The sequence below is a fragment of the Coenobita brevimanus genome, chromosome 61 (assembly GCF_032717465.1).
Source record: "Coenobita brevimanus isolate Jiangsu-jjx chromosome 61, ASM3271746v2, whole genome shotgun sequence".
In the NCBI taxonomy this organism is placed as follows: domain Eukaryota; kingdom Metazoa; phylum Arthropoda; class Malacostraca; order Decapoda; family Coenobitidae; genus Coenobita; species Coenobita brevimanus.
Window position 1 is genome coordinate 34,499,104 of NC_137014.1, and position 19,748 is coordinate 34,518,851.

The following is a 19,748-nucleotide window of genomic DNA, read 5'->3' on the forward strand; positions in this document are numbered from 1 at the left end:
AGGAAGTAGAAAGAGAGGAGGGCAGACACAGAATGATAAAAGATGAAAGAAGATGAAGGAAGCACTACATCAAGGCAGTGGATAATGGTTGCCACCACCTACCACCAGGGAGAAATGTTAAATCATTTTTATCGGCATCAGTACCAGGGAACTTAAATAGGCAATCTCTGTCATTTGCTGTAGACATAATTGCAGTAAAAGTCATAGAGAAGGCAACGTGTAACAATAGCCCACAGTATAGTCGTATCATATCGTATCATATCATACCATTTATAAAGGTTCCATCATTCTTGCATGCGTTGGCCTTAGTCTCTTCTTAAAATTATTGACAGCTGCTGTGTAACTGCTGTAACTTCCAGTATATATCTTGATTGTACAGTATGTTGTAGAGCTGCCTGCTTACATCTTTAATGTGCAAGCCAGTTGTTACAGTGGATTCCTACATTTATTACAAACATGTAATCCTTTCAGTTTAACTTGGCCTAAAGTTGCTGTCTCTCCAGCTTGATTGCTGATACGTAACACTAGATTAATACTAGAATATAATGCTAGTCACAAAGAAGAGCTGTGGAAGAGATGTTGAACCATAGCATTCCCGCCCCCTGCACTGAACTATTGGAATTTGTCAGTGTACTGAGAGGTACTGCCATCTGGAAGCAGTCTGTGAACTCCCAGATACATATTTTGCGGGTTTCAAAGATAAATTTTTCAGCACACTTTCATGTAGTTTCCTCATATCACAAAATTTTTCAAATGCTTTTGACAATCATGCTATTGTCATGTGTAAGTGGTATTAGAAAAAAGAAATACCCGTAAAACAGGAATCAGCATCTCCATGACATTAACTTCTGCATACACTACATTGTACTATTCAGTAACATCCCAAATAACTGGTGCAAGATTATAACATGGTAAATATTTGGAGAAATGTTTTCATGTACAACTGTCCATACATTTTAACTCACTGTCGTAGCAGTGTACAGCAAGTTTTCCTGAACGTAAACAAAGGCATGTGTACAGCACCCTACTGGCTTAATGAGGAATACACAGCTGATTTTTCTAGCCCAAAGAATTTGATTTACAGTCAGCCACAGCACAAACAAAGTTCACCATTTTGCTAACTTTGTTGCCGTCATTCTCACGTGACCAGTCATTCCTTCAACAGCACACCTCGCCAGTATCGTGTTTGTTTATAATCGTACGTGTGGCAGAGCTGAGTGCCAAATGGAAATATCAAATGGCAAAATTGCCCATATCATTCATCATTATTTTTAAGAAATGGAAATCCTATTACCCTTATTTGAATGATTTACTGTCTTTACACATGCATGAAGAGCAATATTTCCACATAAGCCCTCTTTAATACCTCCCTAGAAAATCACCTGATAGATAGGAGTAGAACATACATTTGAATAGTACCATATTTTTTTTTCCAACCCATCTTTTCTGTAAGGTCATGAATATTGTAGAACCCATAGTTTTGTTAGTGAAAATCTGATGTTCACCATGACAGTGCTCAGCTTTAGCATGTTTTGGATAGAATAACATCAAATCTTGGTAGCTATAACCCTCACACCCGCAGTTCACGTATCTATCAGAAATTCATGGGCTGCCACCAGAAAGCAGGACCTTTCAGTGCACTGGCCAATTGAGCAACATGGAGAAACCCGTGCACTAGCCCTTGATATTCCAGAGTTCTTGCCGGAGTGTGGCACTGTTCCCTGCTGTCCAAACTCGCATGCTACATCCTGTCATCTTTTGTCCCACTGATCTCCTCATATCTCAGCAGCAGAAAGTTAAGAGTAAAGATAGATGATGTATATTTCAATTTCCACTCAGTTAATGCCAGTGTGCCACAAGGATCAGTCCTGACTCCAACCTGTTCTTCATTCAGATGAATGATCTCTTGTTTGTCATCCATAATCCCATATTTCATAAGCAGATTACTCAACGCATAACAGTTCCATTACACTTAATCATCCATTCATGAAGATTATATCTCAGACTCCCAGCTCATCACAGCAATCACCATAAATCAAGACTTATCTGAGATCACTGAGTGGGGACAAAATAACATTGTCTCATTTAATGCTAGAAAAACTAAGTATGTGAGGCCCACCAAACCAGAGGGGGCTAGCCAGCAATAGTATAAAAATGGAGCTAAGTGTGCAAGCAGTATCTGGCATCTATCCTCTGCCTACTACTTGGATATAGATCTCTCTGGCTCCATTTTTGGCATGCTAAAATCGACCTTATACCAGGGTATCTTTAAGGGAATTTTCCCCTGACAAGTACAAGCACAATACACCCGGCCAGAGAGGACCATATTCTCCCGTGCTGCTTTAGGCCGGGCATCCATTGTCTGTGCAGCATGATCCGTGTCTGCGTCCACGTTCGTACCCGTGTCAGTATATCCATGATGTATACATCCATATATCTGTGAACTATGCATGAGGTCCGCATTTTGGTCAGTTGCATTGAGGCATCATGTCGCGGCAGCTGTGTCAAGCATTTGAAGAAAATGACCATTTTCTCCATATGGCTGGGATAATCCTTCAGACACCATGAGAATGCCAAGAAAGGAAAACATAGGTGGTGGATTAATGACATTCTTAAAAAGTGCATTGTGGTAGGTGGGGGGCACTCACCATCCACTCACTTGATGTAGTGCTGCTTTGGGTGACTGACCTTTACTCTCTGCCATCCCTCCTCTTCTGTCTTTCTTTCCTTCATTCTTTCCTCTTTCTTCTGCCTGCAGGTAACTTTACACTCGCTTTTCTGTCTTTCTTTCCTTCATTCTTTCCTCTTCCTTCTGCCTGTGGGTGACTCTACACTAAGTGACAAACCAAGTAGTTTCCTGTACACCTGGAACCATTTACTGTGCTGGGTGGTAACCATATAACCAAATTATGGCACCTGGTAGTTTAGTGGGTAATTAAGGTGCTCCAATCGGATTGAGCGTGTAGGTTTTTATCCAAGGGGTGGTTGGGGTTTATTGCCCATGTAATGCTACTCAGGGATGAGTGAGGCTGGTCACTCTCATCTTAAATGTCAGGACCAGCTTGTCTAGCCCTGGGTTCCTGAACTCTTCATGGGGCGACTTAGGAATGGATGACGTATGGATGGATTAAAAAGCGTAGCTGGGTTTTGTCTCACCTGTTCCACTAAGGCCTCACATACATCTTGGGTGGTCAGTTTGGAGTTTTTAGGCATGGTGGAAGCTGTAGAAAATCATGATAGTTATACTAGTAACTGTGATGTTGTGTGGCTTTCTGTGTAGGTCACGTGGGGCCCACGAGAGCTTCCATGGTCGTCGTGTCCGAGAAAAATCGCTCACTGCATGATTCCTCAGTGTCATGGACCGGATACAGATACGGAATGGATCAATGGATATTTCTTTACCTTTTCCCACGTGTGCGATTTTTCACTGACAGTGATATGGACACAGACATGGATCACGGAGCACGGACAAAGTGATGCCTGGCCATGTCCAGTGGCGGGAGCTCTGGGCCGTGATGTCACAGGCTCGGGGGGGGTAGGGAAGAAGACCCAGGCTGTTTTCCCACATCAGCATTGCAACAACCTAAGGATTACTTACAGTACAGTAATTACACCATCATTTTGGACAGTGACATTGATGACCTATCCTTCCTGGATAACCTCTTGAATGCTGCAACGGAACATGGCAGAAAAAGAAAGCAGAATGTCCAGGAATGGCGTAAGATGGTGACGAAAAGGAGAAATTTGGGGTTGGAGTACATGAGAAGGGCAACAAATAAACTTGTGAAGGCCTCGGAATTTGGACAGCTGTAGATGATCACTGGAGTGGAAACACACACTTGGCTGGTGAGGAACCATGTGACATTGACAGTGAGTTGCTTGAGTACTGCATCTACAGTAGTGTGGGGTAAGGGGGAGTGCTGGGAAGAATGGAGGGGTGGAGTGTGCTGAAAATGCAATATAAGTTTATTATAGTAACCTGCAGTTATAATTTTAGTTAAGAACTCGGTGAAGTGTCTTTAGTTTCTGTCAAGAGTTGGAACATTGGTGTGCCATTAATCATGAAAAAGTGAAGAGTATTGCCAGGAAAGAATGATAGTGTTAGTGATTACCATTTAAGTTTAGTAATGTAGCTTTGTCAGTCATTAATAATTTTAGTTAAGAACACAGTGAAGTGTCTTTAGTTTCTGTCAAGAGTCGGACCATTGTTATGCCAATAATCATGAAAAAATGAAGAGTATTGCCAGGAAAGAATTATACTATTGATGATTACTATTTAACTTTATTATAATAGCCTTGTCAGTCATTAATAATTTTAATTAAGAACACAGTGAAGCATCTTTAGTTTCCTTCGAGAGTTAGAACAATAATATTATTACATCAACAATAATGAAATGAAGTCCATGAAGAGTGCTGCCAGGCAAGAGTGCTGACTCACTGAAAGTGGTGAGCAACCGTTTTTTCCAAATTAAAATTAAATTTTGGGTGATGATTACTTAACAAAATTTATGAACTATCAATATTATTATTTGTTTTTGCCCTAACTTTTGGCAAAATTACAAACAATTAGGCCATCTTTAATTATGACTCAGTTATGATGTAATTATAATTACTGCCTGTGGTTTGTGGGAGATTAGGAGAAATACACTGAGGTGGTTTGGACATGTAAAGAGAATGGAGAATGAAAGACAGACTAAGAGGGTGTATGTAGGTGAGGTGGAGGGAGGGAGAGGGAGAGGTAGACCGAGGATGAGGTGGAGGGATGGAATTGAGAGGTATATGAGGGAGGGGGGGGTGAGTTGGGGGGAGGGTAGTCAAATGGTGGGTGACAGAGCGACTTGGAGGCGTTTTGTCTGCGGCCATCCTTTGAGGGATTAGGGCGTCGGGCTATAGATAGATAGGTTTGTGGGATGAAGAAAAGATGAAAGGGGGTGCAGGGAACAGCATGGTGGAATGAAGAGGTGAGAGAGGCTGTGGCACAAAAGAAGAAAGCGTATAGTGACTGGGTGAGAAACAGGGGCGTGGAAGAAGTTGAGAGACAGAAGAGAGAGTTATATGTAGAGAGGAAGAGATAGGTGAAAACATTAGTAAGAGAGTATAAGAAGAGAGTGGATGAGGAATTTGGAAGGAATTTGAGTGTAAAGTGGAGGGATTGTAAGAAAATGTTCTGGAGAGAGGTAAAGAGAGTTAGGCAGGGTGGCAAAAAAGTTAGTTGAGGAATGAAAGATAAAAATGGTAGATTACTGGTGGAGAAGGGAGAAAAAGTGAGCAAATGGAGAGAACACTTTAAAGAATTGTTAAACATAGAGAATGGAAGTAATGCAAGTGTAAGTGGCTGGGGAATGGCTGGGAGATGGAGGGATGTGAGAAGAGAGGAAGAAGTCGGTAGAATAGAAGTTGTGGAAGCAGTGAAGAAAGTTATAATAGGGAAAGCCACAGGAATTGATGGAGTGTGTGGTGAAATGCTGAAGCATGGAGGAGAGTTAGTGGTGGAGTGGATGTGGAAGATGTGCAGATTGGCCTGGTAGGAAGGTAGAGCCCTGGAGAATTGGAAGTCAGGTACAGTATAATTATTCCTATGTCCAAAGGAAAAAGGGAAAAAGAAGCGTGTGGTAATCATACGGGGCATTTGTCTTCATAGTGTAATAGGAAAAGTATATTGTGGGATACTTATTGACTGAGTTAGGGTACAAACAGAGGAATTAGTTGGAGAAGAACAGGGAGGATTTAGGAAGGGAAGAGGTTGTGTAGATCAGATATTCATTCTTAGATCTTTAGTGGAAAAGTTTCTAGAGAAGGGAAAGAAGTTGTATGCAGCCTTCATGGATTTGGAGAAAGCATATGGCAGGGTGGATAGACAAGGATTGTGGAAAGTATTAAGAATATATGAAGTAGATGGGACGTTGTTGAATGCTGTGAAGAGTATGTATGAGGGTGCTAAGGCTGCAGTGCATGTGGATAGTGAACTGAGTAAATTTTTCTATTTGAAGTTTTGATTGAAACAAGGATGTGTCATGTCTCCATGGTTGTTCAGTCTGTATATGGATGGGGTTATAAAAGAGGTACAAGATAGGGGAGTGGATATGGGAGCAGCCCTAGTGAGAAAGGGCAGTGTTTGGAAACTCCCTGTACTGTTGTTTGCGGATGTTACTGTGTTGTTAAGTGAAGACGAAGGGGAGCTGCAAGGCTTTGTGGCTAAGTTTGGGAGAGTGTGTAAGAAACAGAATCTAAAGGTAAATGTAGGGAAGAGTAAAGTTATGGTCTTTGAGAGAGGTGAAGTCATTGAATGTACAGTGAGGTTGGATGATGAAATGGAAAATGTAAGTGTATTTAAGTACTTGGGTAGTGTGATGAGTAAGGATGGAAGTTTGGAGGGTGAAGTGCTTGAAAGGGTACAACAAGGAAGAAAGGTTGCTGGTTCCTTGAAAGCAGTGATAAGAAACAGGGAAGTGAGCATGGAAGTGAAAAAGTTACTACATGACAGTATTGTGATACCAACTCTAACATATGGAAGTGAAGCTTGGACCTTGTTGGAGGGACAGAAGTCAGTAGTGAGACCAGAGGAAATGAGTTATTTGAGAGGAGCCTGTGGAGTCACATGGAGAGACAGATTGACAAATGAGGAAGTGAAGGAGCATTGTTATGTTAATGTGGATGTGATAGGAAGCATTAGGTGAAACACACTGAGGTGGTTTGGCCTCGTGGAGAGGATGGAGAGTGAGAGACTGATAAGGAGAGTGTATGTGAGTGAGGTGGAGGGAGAGAGGGAGGGGGCAGCTGAGGATGAGATGGAGGGATGAAGTGAAGAGGTATATGAGAGAGGGGGGTGTGAGCTGGGAGCAGGGCAGTGAAATGGTGGGGGACAGGGCGACATGGAGGCAGTTTGTGTGTGGCCACCCCTTATGGGATTGAGGCATCTGACAATAGATAGATAGATAGATTTTTAAAAATTAATTGCCATTCTTTTTTACTTCACACACATCGATAGACAACTTCAGTACAATTATTTTTCATTTATAGCATTTTCTTGTATCTTCAGTGGTTATAATAATAATAATAATAATATGGTCTTTTGTTTCTCAAAAGCGCCAGTTCTTCCATAGGGAATTTCACTAGCGCTCGACACATATATACATTATTTTTTCAGTTACAAGAATTGTGACGTCTCTTATATACAGCACAAACTTCATCAGTAAAAGAAATAAAAATATGAAAGTGGCACCAATTAAACCCTATAATAATCCATCATAGTATCTCTCTTCAGGTCTTGGCAGTTTGAAAAAAGGAATGCTTTCAGCTGTCTCTTAACCCGCCCCATCCCGACGACGTATGGGTACGTTGCAACGATTTGCATTTGCCAGTCCCGGCGACGTACCAGTACGTCGTGCAATTGCAAGGTCGCTAATTTGCACAATTTTCAATTTTCGCACGTGATTTTTCGTATGTATACACGGGACACCTTCCTCTATTCCTGTACAAGATACCAAGCAGGGACAATGCCTTACACTGCATAACCTCCCCCCTCCCCCCCTCACGCCATTGTCTTGGCAAAGGACCTGTTACCAGTGACCTGGCTAGTAAAGTTATTCAGGGCCAGAGTGATTCCCCAATCGATGACAATGTGGAGGACAATGTTTACATAGCATTAGAAGAAGAAACAGCCAGAAATAATGATCAGGTAGTGTGGCAAAAATAGGTCAGGTATGGTGATTAGTTAGTGAGTGAAACAATGCTTATAATGCCTTTATTACTGCTTGAAAACCAATATACTGTCATACTACATATACATTCGTACCAAGTAAATAAATAAATACCGTTTATGAGTAGATAAAATAGTTACCCTCCCGTAGAACTAGTTTTCTTTGGTGCCAGCATGTTAGAAAACCCACTCAGGTAAGGAGGAACTCCTACCTGGATTGGGCGCTTTAAACCTCAGGTGAACGATTTCTCTATGAATTTTCAATGTTTCTCACCAAAAGCGAAGGTTTTAGCCAAAAAAAAAAATTCGAAAATACCTCGGGACTGGGGGATGTCGGAGGTGCGGAAAACCTCGGGATGTGACGGGTTAAAGGATTCAGCAGAAGAGAGTTGTCTCTTGGACAATGGCTATCTGTTGTATAACCTAGGGGCTCTGTACACAAAAGAACGTTCATAGAAAGATGACTGATGAATGGCCTCAGGCTCGTCAAGATGCAAGGAACCATCTTCACTACATAACATCACACCAGGGCGTGTCAGTGGGAGTTTTAACAATTCAGCAAGGTACTTCGGTTTACCAAAGTTAAGAACCTTGAATGTAATAAGACACAGTTTAAATTCATTTCTAACCTTTACTGGCAACCAATGCAGCTCAGCTGGGAATGGTGTAGTTGAGGTTCCCAGGGGGAGACCAAAGATAAGTCATGCTGCCCTGTTCAACACAGGCTGAACTTTTTTTAGTATATTATTTGGATGACCAGTCCATAGTGAATTACAATAGTCAACACGAGACAAGACCGCTGCTTGGACCAATATTAAGAGGCAGTGTCTGTTCAGGAATTTTCTCACAGAGTACAGATTTCTGATATGCAGGTTACACCCTCTCACAACTTGATTAATATGTTCCTTGTAATTTAACTTTGAATTAAAATAAACACCCAGATTTCAAACAGAACTGACTGGATGTAGCTGTGACACGCCAGTGTTCAAAGCTAGGGCAGTTATGGAAATATCGTTCCCCCCAAATTCCAAAATTTTAATTGCGTTTTCTAGCTTTTAATGATTTTGTCAGTTAGTTCCTTCTGGTTGGAGGGGCCTCATGCACAATTTTCTGATTGACAGATATTGCTTTATTCCTGGGTTACCTTTAATGCAACCAGTATTCCCATCTCTAAAAATGATGAAATTCTTGGTGTTTTGCTTAACAGTAGCCTCATTTGGATCTGTCACATTAGATCACTTGCTAAAACTGCTCAGAGAAACATAGAAACATAGGTATTGTACAGAATCCATTACTTCTTCACTGACTAGCAGTTAGTTATAATTTACAAGAGTCAAATACACTCTCAGTGCTGTTATTGCTCACCCTTTTGGAGTGGATTTAGAGAGGTTGCACTGAAGCAACTGAATAAAATTCAGAACATAGCAATAAGAATAAATAATAACCCACCAAGCACAAATGAATTACACTCCCCACAAGTAAGATGGAATGCTGCCTCCCTTCTTTATTTTACATGTACAGTAGACCCTCACAATAACAGGCCCTGATATAGTGGATATCGGATATAACAGACCACGCAAGCCATCAAACAAACCATCGACTGTACCAGACAATGTCCGTTAAATTAGCGCATCATTCGGCCCTTCCTGAGCCCACTGGACAGTTGCTTGGCTATAACCTACAATGTCCATTGCAAAGGGCACATCACAGTCCTTACAAACCGTGCCCCATGCATGGGGTGACTAAAAATACAATTACCAAGGTTGGTGGCAGTTTCTCCCACCCATTTGGATTAGGTGGGAGATCTATGGCCAGGATTAGATGACGGTGGGCTACTTCCAGTAGGCCTGGACAGGACCAGAGTTTGTGGACACACTGTATCTCACATGATTGGCCTAAGTCTTGCTGCAGCTTTCTTTGCATTCAGACAACCATGTGGGTGTATCATGTCTCTCGATTTTGCAAAATGTTTTTCCGTTGTGATTGTGATAAATGGTTTCTAGTAGGGATTCTCCCAGGACCTCCTCTTCTGAAAATGCAGAGGAAGATTATCAACCTTGCTGAGAAGATGGGGATGACTGAGACCTATGAGAAAGGTGCAAGGAGGACCAACCACATGCATAAGTATGGCCTTAAGAAGTCAACCCTTCACAGCATCCTGAAGGCTAAAGAAAAAGCAAAGGAGGCAGTGAAGAAAATGGAAAGCAGGAGGAAGGGGAAGGATGTGTTCAGGACCAGGAAGTTGCCGAGCGAGGACAAAATGGTGTATAAGTGGTACATCCAGGAGTGAGCTGAGGGTGTCCCTGTGCATGGCATCAACATCCAGCACGAAGCACAGAGGCTTGATTTCAAGTATAGGCTGGCTGTGGACATTCAGGAGGCACCATGGGATTGTTAACATGACCATAACTGGAGAGTTGCTCAGCGCCAGTGTTGATGCTGTGGAGCTATTCGTGCATCACCTTCTGAACTGTTGGAGGAGGAGAGCCAGCATGAGTTTCGAATCTACAGTGCAAATGAGATTGGATTCTTCTAGCTTGCTTTTTCTCAAAACACCCAGACTTCTAAAGATATTGGCAGCAGCTAGGTCACAAAACAGTGAAGGGGTATCTCTCCTTTCTGGCTTGTCCCAGTGCTGATGGCTTTCATCACCAACAGCCAGTCGTAGTAGGTAAGAGCAAGCAACTCAGGTCACTCAAGGACTTAATATTCAAGCTTCCCATGGAGTACCACGGGAACAAATCTGCCTGGTTTACCCAGGGTATCATTACTGACTGGTTCCACCACAGCTTTAACCCTTCCTTGAGGTAGCACCAAAAAGGTATGGCATCAGTCCTAATGATATGAAGACACTGCTGTCTAGGACAGTGTACCTGTCCATCCGTTCATCCTCCAGCGAACTCTGCAGCAAGGATGGATGTATCAAAGCCTTGTTCATGCCAGCCAACACCACTGCACTTTTCCAGCCCATGGACCTGGGAGCCATAGAGAGTGCCAAAAGGCACTGTAGAAACCTCAACCTGGAACAGTATCTCATTGTGGCAAGGATGGGATGGACCAGGATTACTATGAGGACACCGTTTCGTTTCATTTTTAAAGGCTCCAACATGCTTGCATCCGTCGGCCTTGGTCACCTAATGGCGGCTTCCCACGCTACACGATCCATTGCAGCCTCTCTTTTCAGTCCCTTAACCCTGAGGTCACACTTAATGACCTCGTCCCATGTCTTTCTCAGTCTACCCTTCATAACTCCACCCCCAGTATTAACACTTCTCACCTTCCTCACCCAATTATCATCCTCCATCCTCTCCACATGTCCAAACCATCTCAATCTACCTCTCCTCAGCACAACACCAATACACTCCAGTCCCATCCTACCTCTCAACTCTTCCATCGTAAACGCAGCCCCCCTGGACCTTGCACGCAGGGGCGCACTACACATCCACCTAATCATTGTCATTTCTGTACGTCTGAGCCGGCGAATATCCTCCTCCTTTACTGCCCAGATCTCACTACCATACAGCATTACACTCCTAACACATGCTGCATACAGAGACCCCTTAGCACGTAGGGAGAGCCCTCTCAATGTCAGAAGAGGCAATAGCTCCCTGAACTTCTTCCAACCACTTCTCACCCAAGCCACAGAGCTAGCTCCAGCCCCACCTCCAGCATACAACATGTCTCCCAAATAACAAAACTCTTCCACACACTCAAGAGATTCACCAGCAAGTTTGATCCTTTCACACCTGACAATCTCCACCTGCTCTCCCCGACACGCCATACACATAAAATTAGCATTATCTCGCGGTCTACCTCTGATACCACTACATCTCTTGTGCACCCATTTATCTCAAACACCGCACAAGATAGAATTACTTCCCACGCCCTTCTGGCAAACTGCACATGGCCACTTTCCCTCGTCTTTGACTACCGCCACCAACTCTAGATATCATCACTTTTGTTTTATCTGCATTTACCCTTAAGCCCTTGTGCCCAATACCATCTCTTCACTTCCTAAATCTTTCCACCGCCTCCCTTTCGTTCTCTGCAATCAGCATCAAATCATCAGCATACAACATCTCCCACGGGAGTCCATTTCTTAAGTCACTTGAGAGGGCTTCAAGTACCATGATAAACAACATGGGACTCAAAACTGACCCCTGATGCACACCAACATTCACGGAAAACTCATCACTCAAATCTCCATTCATTCTTACCTGGGTGCGAGCACCCACATACATGGCCATAACCACCCTAACCAGCCACTCCTCCAAGACAAGCTTTCTTATTGCCCACTTCACCACCTCTCTAGGAACTCTGTCAAAGGCCTTTGCCAAATCAACAAAAACAAAATACAGACCCCTTTTCTTTCCAATATATTTTTCCAGAAGCTGTCGAACAATGAATATGGCATCAGTGGTACCCCTGCCTGGCATAAACCCAAACTGCATCTCATCAATATTCACTCTTTCTCTAATCATACCTTTTAGAACTCTCCCCATTACCTTCATTATCTGATCTAAAAGCTTTATACCTCTACAATTTCCTCTTTCCAGGGCATTGCCCTTCCCTTTGTACACATTTACAATTACACTTTTCAGCCAATCATCTGGGACAACACACTCATAAATAATCATATTTATCAGGTCAGTGACTAACCTCACCCCTATATCTCCTGAGGCCTTCAACATTTCTGCAGTCAACCCAGACACATCTGCTTCCTTCCCCACCTTCAGCCTGCCTATTGCCTCACTGACAGTAGCAGCATCAATCAAAGGCCAACGGTCAAACACTGGATCTGCTGGCTCCAAACTTTCCCTGTCCCAGTCAAACTCCTCATTCAACAACTGGCTATAATGCTCTCTCCATGCATCTTTAATATCCTCACTGTTCACCACTATCCTTCCTTCATCATTCTTCACACATTGCTCACCTTTAATATCCCGATTATCCCTCTTCATCTGATTTGCCACCTTAAATATCATATACTGTATTACCTTTCTCCATGATTTTGGTTATCAGGTAAAAGTCTCTGTGACTCAGTCCTCGCCCTGTATACCTCTCTTCTAGCCCTACGCTTGGCAGCCAAGTATTCCTCCTTGCTACCACCCTTCTTCCATTCCCGGAAAAGCCTTCTTTTCTCCTTAACTGCAGCTTCTACACCCTCATCCCACCACCAAGTTACTTTATGTCTTGGTGGTCCTCTTGTCCAACTGCTTGTTACATCAGTAACTCTCAAGAGATTGTTCTTGAGGGCTCTGTACTGTTCATTAACGCCTCTCTCTACAGCTCCCTTTTCAGCCATCACTCTCCTCATCTCGCTATAGAGGGCATCCCTTACTACTTGGTTTTTCAGCTTCTTTATTTTCCTCCTAGGTACATAAGACCTCTTTTTCATCACTCGTTCTTTAAGCACCATATCACAAATCAATAGTTTGTGTTGCTGCACACACTCCTCACTTCCTATAATTTTAACATCCCTCACTAACCTCCTGTCAGCCCTTCTAACCAGAAAATAATCTATCTGACTGCTATTTCCCCTAGACTCATACGTAAATAACCTACTCTCTCTTTTCCTAGTACTGTATATGTGTTGCACAGAATCACGTCCATTGCCTCCCCAAACTCGAGTATCCTTTCCCCTTCCGCATTCCTTATACCATACACATATCCCCCATGTACTCCTTCATAACCTTGTGCTGCATCACCTACATGACCATCTAAGTCCCCTCCCAAAACCACTATCTCATCATCCCGCATACCACCTACTACACATATTAAATCATCCCAAAATCTATCTTTCTCTGCTTCATCCAATCCTGCCTGTGGAGCATATGCCGATATAACTGCAGCTATATTTCCACCGAATAGAATTTTCACTACCAATATCCTATTCCTTACTCTTATAACACTCATAACATATTCCACCCATTTCTCCGCAACCATCACACCAACATCCTCATATCTGTCTGTCCCCCCCTGCCAATACAACTTATAATAATGGTCCTTCCCAACAATCTTTCTGGCTGATCCAGCCCTGTACCGGACTTCCTGCAAACATGCCACATCCACCCACCTCCTACTGAATGCCTCAACGACTTCCCCTGCTCTTCCCCTCAAACTTCCCACATTCCATGAACCCACCCTCATCCCCTTGGGTGATTTACTGTCCTCAGGCTTGCTTTGAGACTTATTCTTGTGTTCTGTCATTGTCAGGATTATTAAAGGGGGATAGACATACCAAAGGCCCCACTCACTGCACAGTCCCAGGTCCAGGCAATGAATCTGGGACCCCTAGCCCACCAGCTTACCAGTGGCTGTGGTAGTGGCCTCGGGGCACCCTGCCAGGACAGCTGCATGGACACCAGGAGCAAGAAAACCCTGTACTATTTCAAGACACTATCAAGGATGCCACCTTCATTTGTTCAAAGGTGTGAAAGAAAGTGCCACTTGTCACACTCAAGAACCCCCAAGACTCCAACAACACAGCATGATTTTGAGGGGTTTGAGCCACCAAGGATGACTGGAATGTTGGCAGCTGCAGGACAGGGGAACTTTGTTGAGGAAGAGCTGCAAGAGAGGCTGGATGAGGATATTAGTGTGCCTGGGTACCATCACCAGATGGAGGAGGAGGTTGTGGCAGAATGACAGGAAGACAAGATATCAGCAAAAGGGGAAGACTAAGAGGAGGAGGCTCCTGGACAGTCTCTAGCAGAAGGCATTAACCCCGAAGACTCAGTACGACAGCATGATTTTGAGGGGTTTGAGCCACCGAGGATGGCAGATATGTTGGCAGCTGCAGGGCTGGAGAACCTTGTTGAGGAGGAGCTGCAAGAGTGGCTGGATGAGGAGTACAAAGGAGTACAAGGGAAAGCAAACAGCCACAGACATGTTGATCCTTTTGTGGCTGTTTGGTATAGGGAAGGTTATAACTAACAAAACTTATCTATCAACTAAAGACAAGGATAGAAAAGCAGGAAGGCTCCCACCCACCCACCAAACCCTCCAGCTGAAGCCGGCAGGAAATAGTGAGAAGGACCACCATGCAGCATAAAAAAAAACAGTCATGGAAATTTCATAGGAAAGAGGGAAAGGAAGTTTTGTTCTACAATATCTGTCTGAAAGGGAGAGTAACATTAAGTCAGCAGTATTTCTCTATGTTGCTCAGCAGTTGTATCTTCCAGACTCTGAAAAAGAAAAAAGTAACATACACCACTGAAATGTTATTCAGAGGTGAAGATACTTAGCTGGGGGTAAGATGACAGATATGTATCCAATTGAGATTTAAAGGTTAGAATTGTATCACAGTTTACTACTTTTGAAGGCAATTAGTTCCATATATTTACAACTCTGTTAAAGAAAAAATGTTTAGCTTCATGTGTTTGAAATCATTTGCCAGTAATTTATTCCCATTCCCTCTAGTATAATTTGTGCGATCCACTGTGAAATATGCATCGATGTACATAGAATCTTGTCCTTTGAATATTTTGAATACTTGAATTAAATCTCCTCATAACCTTTGTTTAGTTAGGGTAAAGAGATTCAGGGCTTCTAAACGTTCCTCTTATGGGTTATTTCTCAATCTAGGTATCATCTTTGTCACCTTTCACTGTACTCTTTCAAGTTTCTTCATATCCTTTTTGTTATGGTGACCAAAATTAAATACACACTGAGGTGGTTTGGCCATGTGGAGAGGATGGAGAGTGAAAGACTGACGAAGAGAGTGTATGTGAGTGAGGTGGAGGGGGGAAGAGGGAGGGGGAGGCCGATTATGAGATGGAGGGATGGGGTGGAGAGGTATATGAGAGAGGGGGGTATGAGATGGGAGCAGGGCAGTGAAATGGCGGGGGACAGAGCGACTTGTTTGTGGCCACCCCAAACGGGATTGAGGTGTCTGGCAATAGATAGATAGATAGATACTCCAAGTGCAGGCATACTAAGGAATTATGGAAAGTGAGAACAATATTATCGGATTTATATTCAGATGCATTACCTACGAATCCAATCAATTTATTGGCTTTTTTTTTACAGCTTCCGTACATTGTTTGCTTGGTTTCAAATAATTTTTTATTATAGCTCCTAAGTTGTTCTCATGGTTCACCCTATCAAGTTGGACATTATTCATGTTATAACTAGCTCTTACATTTTTACTGCCATTGTTTAGAACTTGACATTTTTTAATATTGAAATCCATTTGCCATGTTTGGGACCAGTTAAACAGTTGATCAAGATCTGTCTGAATTGCCTGCCTCTGCAGGGCTGTATCTGCTTTGTTACCTGTTTTAGTATCCTTAGCAAATTTTAAAATCTTACAACATAATCGTTCATCAGTATCGTTTATATATTTTTAAAAATGAATAGGGCCTAGCACTGAACCCTGCAGCACTCCACTTGTAAGGTTTATCCAGTCTGACTCTTTTCCATTTATTACAACTCTTTTCGTTCGTCCGGTGAGCCAATCTTCTACTCACCCAAGCACACTGCCGCTGAAACCATGTGCCTTTAGCTTCTGAAGTAATAATTTGTGTTGTCAAAAGCCTTTTGAAAATCAGGGTAGACAACATCAGCAGATTTAGTCTCGTCATACATGTTCAAGATATCACTGAAAAAGTTCAGCAGATTCGTGAGGCAAGAGCGATTATTTCAAAAAACATGTTGCAAATCTTTGATGAAATTGTTTGTTTCTAAGTGTTTTGCAAACTTTCTCTGATAATAGTTTCAAGCACTTTGCAAACCACTGATGTTAAACTAACTAGGTGGTAGTTCTCTGGTTGTGATCTGCTGCCCTTTTTGAATATTGAGGCTATGTTTGCAAGCTTCCATTCGTATGGCACCTTACTGCTCTTTAGTGGTAGGTTAAAAAGTTAAAATAAAGGCTTTCATATTTCAATCTGTAGATCCTTTAATACCCAATATGTAGAGATACTTTGTCTGGTCCTGGTCATATCACCAAATGGAGGAGGAGATTGTGACAGAACTACAGGAAGCCAAGGCACCAGCAAAGGAAGAAGACAAAGAGGAGGAGGAGGAGGAAGAGGCAACTTGACTGCCTCTAGCTGCTGGCATTGATGCTACAGACACAGTCCTAACCATCATAGACAAAGTTGGAGGACTTCTGGCTCAACATTGTCATGTGCCTCATCAGGCTGGAGTTAATGCAGCAGTAGCAGCAAAGGAAATCCAACCTATGTTACTTCAGTTTTTCAAGTCTGTGCTCTCACTTGCTGCCAAGAGGCTTTGCACAAAATCAAAGACCTCCATTGTGTGTGTAGCATCCTCAGCCAGCCTCCACAATGCTCTAGGATCTAGCATTACAGCCCCCAGGATCCCAACCCCCAACACTTTGCTATTATTACCAGTTGTAACTCCTAATATAACCAAATTTTGGCACCTAGTGGTTTAGTCAGTAATTACGGCGCTCCAGTCAGATTGAGCCAGTGAAGGTTTATATCCAAGTGGTGGCTGGGGTTTATTGCTTACATAATGCTGGATGAGTGAGGCTGGTCACTCTCATCTTAAATATCAGGACCAACTTGCCTAGCCCAGGCCCCTGCGCTCCTCATGGGGCAACGTAGGATTGGATAATGATGATGATGATGAACACCTGAGCCATCAGAAGCCAGCTTTGCTGACAGTGATAATGAATGATGGTTAACTCAGTTTACAGCCTACAAGAGGAGGGACAGTGTAAGCAGTGTAAATGCATTTATACAGGTACAGTATACAGTACATGCGTTTTCTACCCTTTTCACTCCAAACTTGCCTGAAATTGCCCTCTCCCCATCATGACTGTTGAGTTTTAATAACAGTTCAAAATTATACTGTACTGGTCATGAAGAAGTGCTGTGTCAAGGATGTAAAATAAGCTGCATAAGGGTGAAATACTGTAATTAGCCAAATTTGTATAAAATGGGTGTAGTTCTCATTTTTAATACTAGAATATGCTCTTGCCCTCATTTATTTTCAAATATACTTGAAGTCCCACTTTGGGGGGACCCTCAGATATAATGACTACAGTATCGGCCATAATGAACCTGGCTTTCCCCAAGTTAATCTTTTATAATGAGGGTCTACTGTATTTTTATGGCAGATGCTCAGAGGATGCTGCATTCATTATGCCACCTCTCCAAACCACCCAGCATACTACTGTACACAGGCATCTGGTAGTGCTTATGACTTGCCATCACACTGCCTTATTGCAGAACTTCTGTTCATCAGAATTCCTTCTTTCCCCAAACTGCTTCTTTGAAACATGCTTCCCCAGATTAGTTTCCCTCTAAACTTCAACTTATAGCAGTTCAAATCCAACTGTTACAGACTTGTAATGAGTGGAGAACACTTGTTATCTGGTGAATAGATTTTTTTTTCTTTTTTCAATGCTTTCCTTGCTCTGTTAATTTTCAGTTTAAAAAAAAAAAAAAAAAAGTGAAACATGCTGCTAGATGACAAAACTTTGATTCAAGTTACAGTGAACATATTATAATGAGAATTCCTTGGGTTGATTCTCCATCCTCTTCCGGCAGATAATTCTTGGAATCCCAGTGGATATGTGGACTGCAGCAGCAATTGCTCTTGTCACGTATGCATCATTCATGTATGCACAGAACCCTGTAGTGAACCGAGGAAGGCTGGATGAGGTGGAGAGGACCAGAGAGGGATGGCAAGAAGCAGTGGAAGAAGGAGAGAGGTTGATTCACAAGGTCTCCACTCCCACAGGATAGGGTTTTTCTTATTATCGTCATCATCATGCTAACCTCTTTTTCTTTCCTTCTAAGAATGGGGTGATAAGGTTTTTAACCTACTATGTTAGGAGAAATGATAGTGTATGATATACAATTCTCACTTGATCTTGGATGTGTGCTGGCCAAATGTACTTGAAGTGAAATAATATTTTAGCTCTTGGGTGTGAGGTTAAAAAGCTCATAAAAAGTCCTCTTTGACCTTAAAACAATTTGATCATGAAAAAGTTTTAAATGAAGAAAGGTGTTAATTCATCAGCAACTTGATTTTGAAACACCTTTAAATGAAGGGGACTTACAAGTATTGAATTTATTGCTTGGTGTGTATATATATATACAGTAATCCCTCTACTATCCGATGTAATAGAGCCAAAGGCATGTCCGGAAAGTGGTCCTGTCCGGATAATGGGCCCCTGGCTCCTGGGCTGGTACTTAAGGACCGTAACCCAGCCTAACTTTGAAAGCCACCTAAATAACTCCCTACCGGACATGCATAGCACCTATTTAAACCTATTTAAGACCCTATTCATACCAATAATGGACATAAAGCATGAAATAAATGAAAAGGAACCAAAGAATGAGGAATTAGAAGTGACTGTACCTCAGCCAGGGTACTTACAGCATATTTGTAGCTGCCTTTTCTAAGGTTTTGGCAGTGGTGAAAATGCTCTTGAAGCACGTACAGTAATCCAGTGTTGTGTTGCACTTAATTCTTTGCACTATGAGTTATAATTGTTTAACACTGCACATTGTTCTTAACTGCACCATGCCAGTTTCAACTGCCAATTTGCACTCCACAGTTAATCCTTTTCACTCTAAATTCTAATTTCTTAACACTGCACAACACTGTAAATTCCTGTGTGGTCTTGTGGCCAGGTATTGCAGTTTATTCACTGGTTATTCACAAAAAATGAGCACATGTGGCTTCCATTGCGATAAGCATCTACTCGCCATCCAAGTTTGGCATTAACTGTTGGAGTGTTGGTGACGGGGAAACAAAGTCTCAGATCGTAACAGCTACATTACCAAACTCCTCAATTTTCATTACTAAATTTAACTTTTCGTTACCAAATTCGTGAAGCTAGCAATTATTCACTAGTTATATATACAAGTGGAAATACATGTAATCACTCTTCTTATAATTAACAGCATGTTGATTATTTTCACGCTATGTTGGCTAACAGATTAATCAGAGAGAGCAAACAATCCACCATCTCCATCCAGTGTATCCTCACACATGTGAAAAATTCGTTTGGTAATGCATTATTTTGATTTATTACCTAACGAATTTTTCATTACCAAATTCGCCC

The 19,748-nt window shown here is 42.3% G+C and overlaps 1 protein-coding gene across 1 annotated transcript in view; it reads left to right on the top strand.

Moving 5' to 3' along the window:
- The window catches only part of LOC145403742 (UDP-galactose transporter senju-like), a 149,958-nt gene extending 131,538 nt beyond the window's left edge, over positions 1–18,420 (top strand). Inside the window, exon 10 of the mRNA XM_080275420.1 lies at positions 18,223–18,420. Within this exon, the coding sequence (XP_080131546.1) occupies positions 18,223–18,420 (198 nt within the window). The remainder of the gene's footprint in view (positions 1–18,222) is intronic.
- The last annotated feature ends 1,328 nt before the right edge of the window (positions 18,421–19,748 follow it).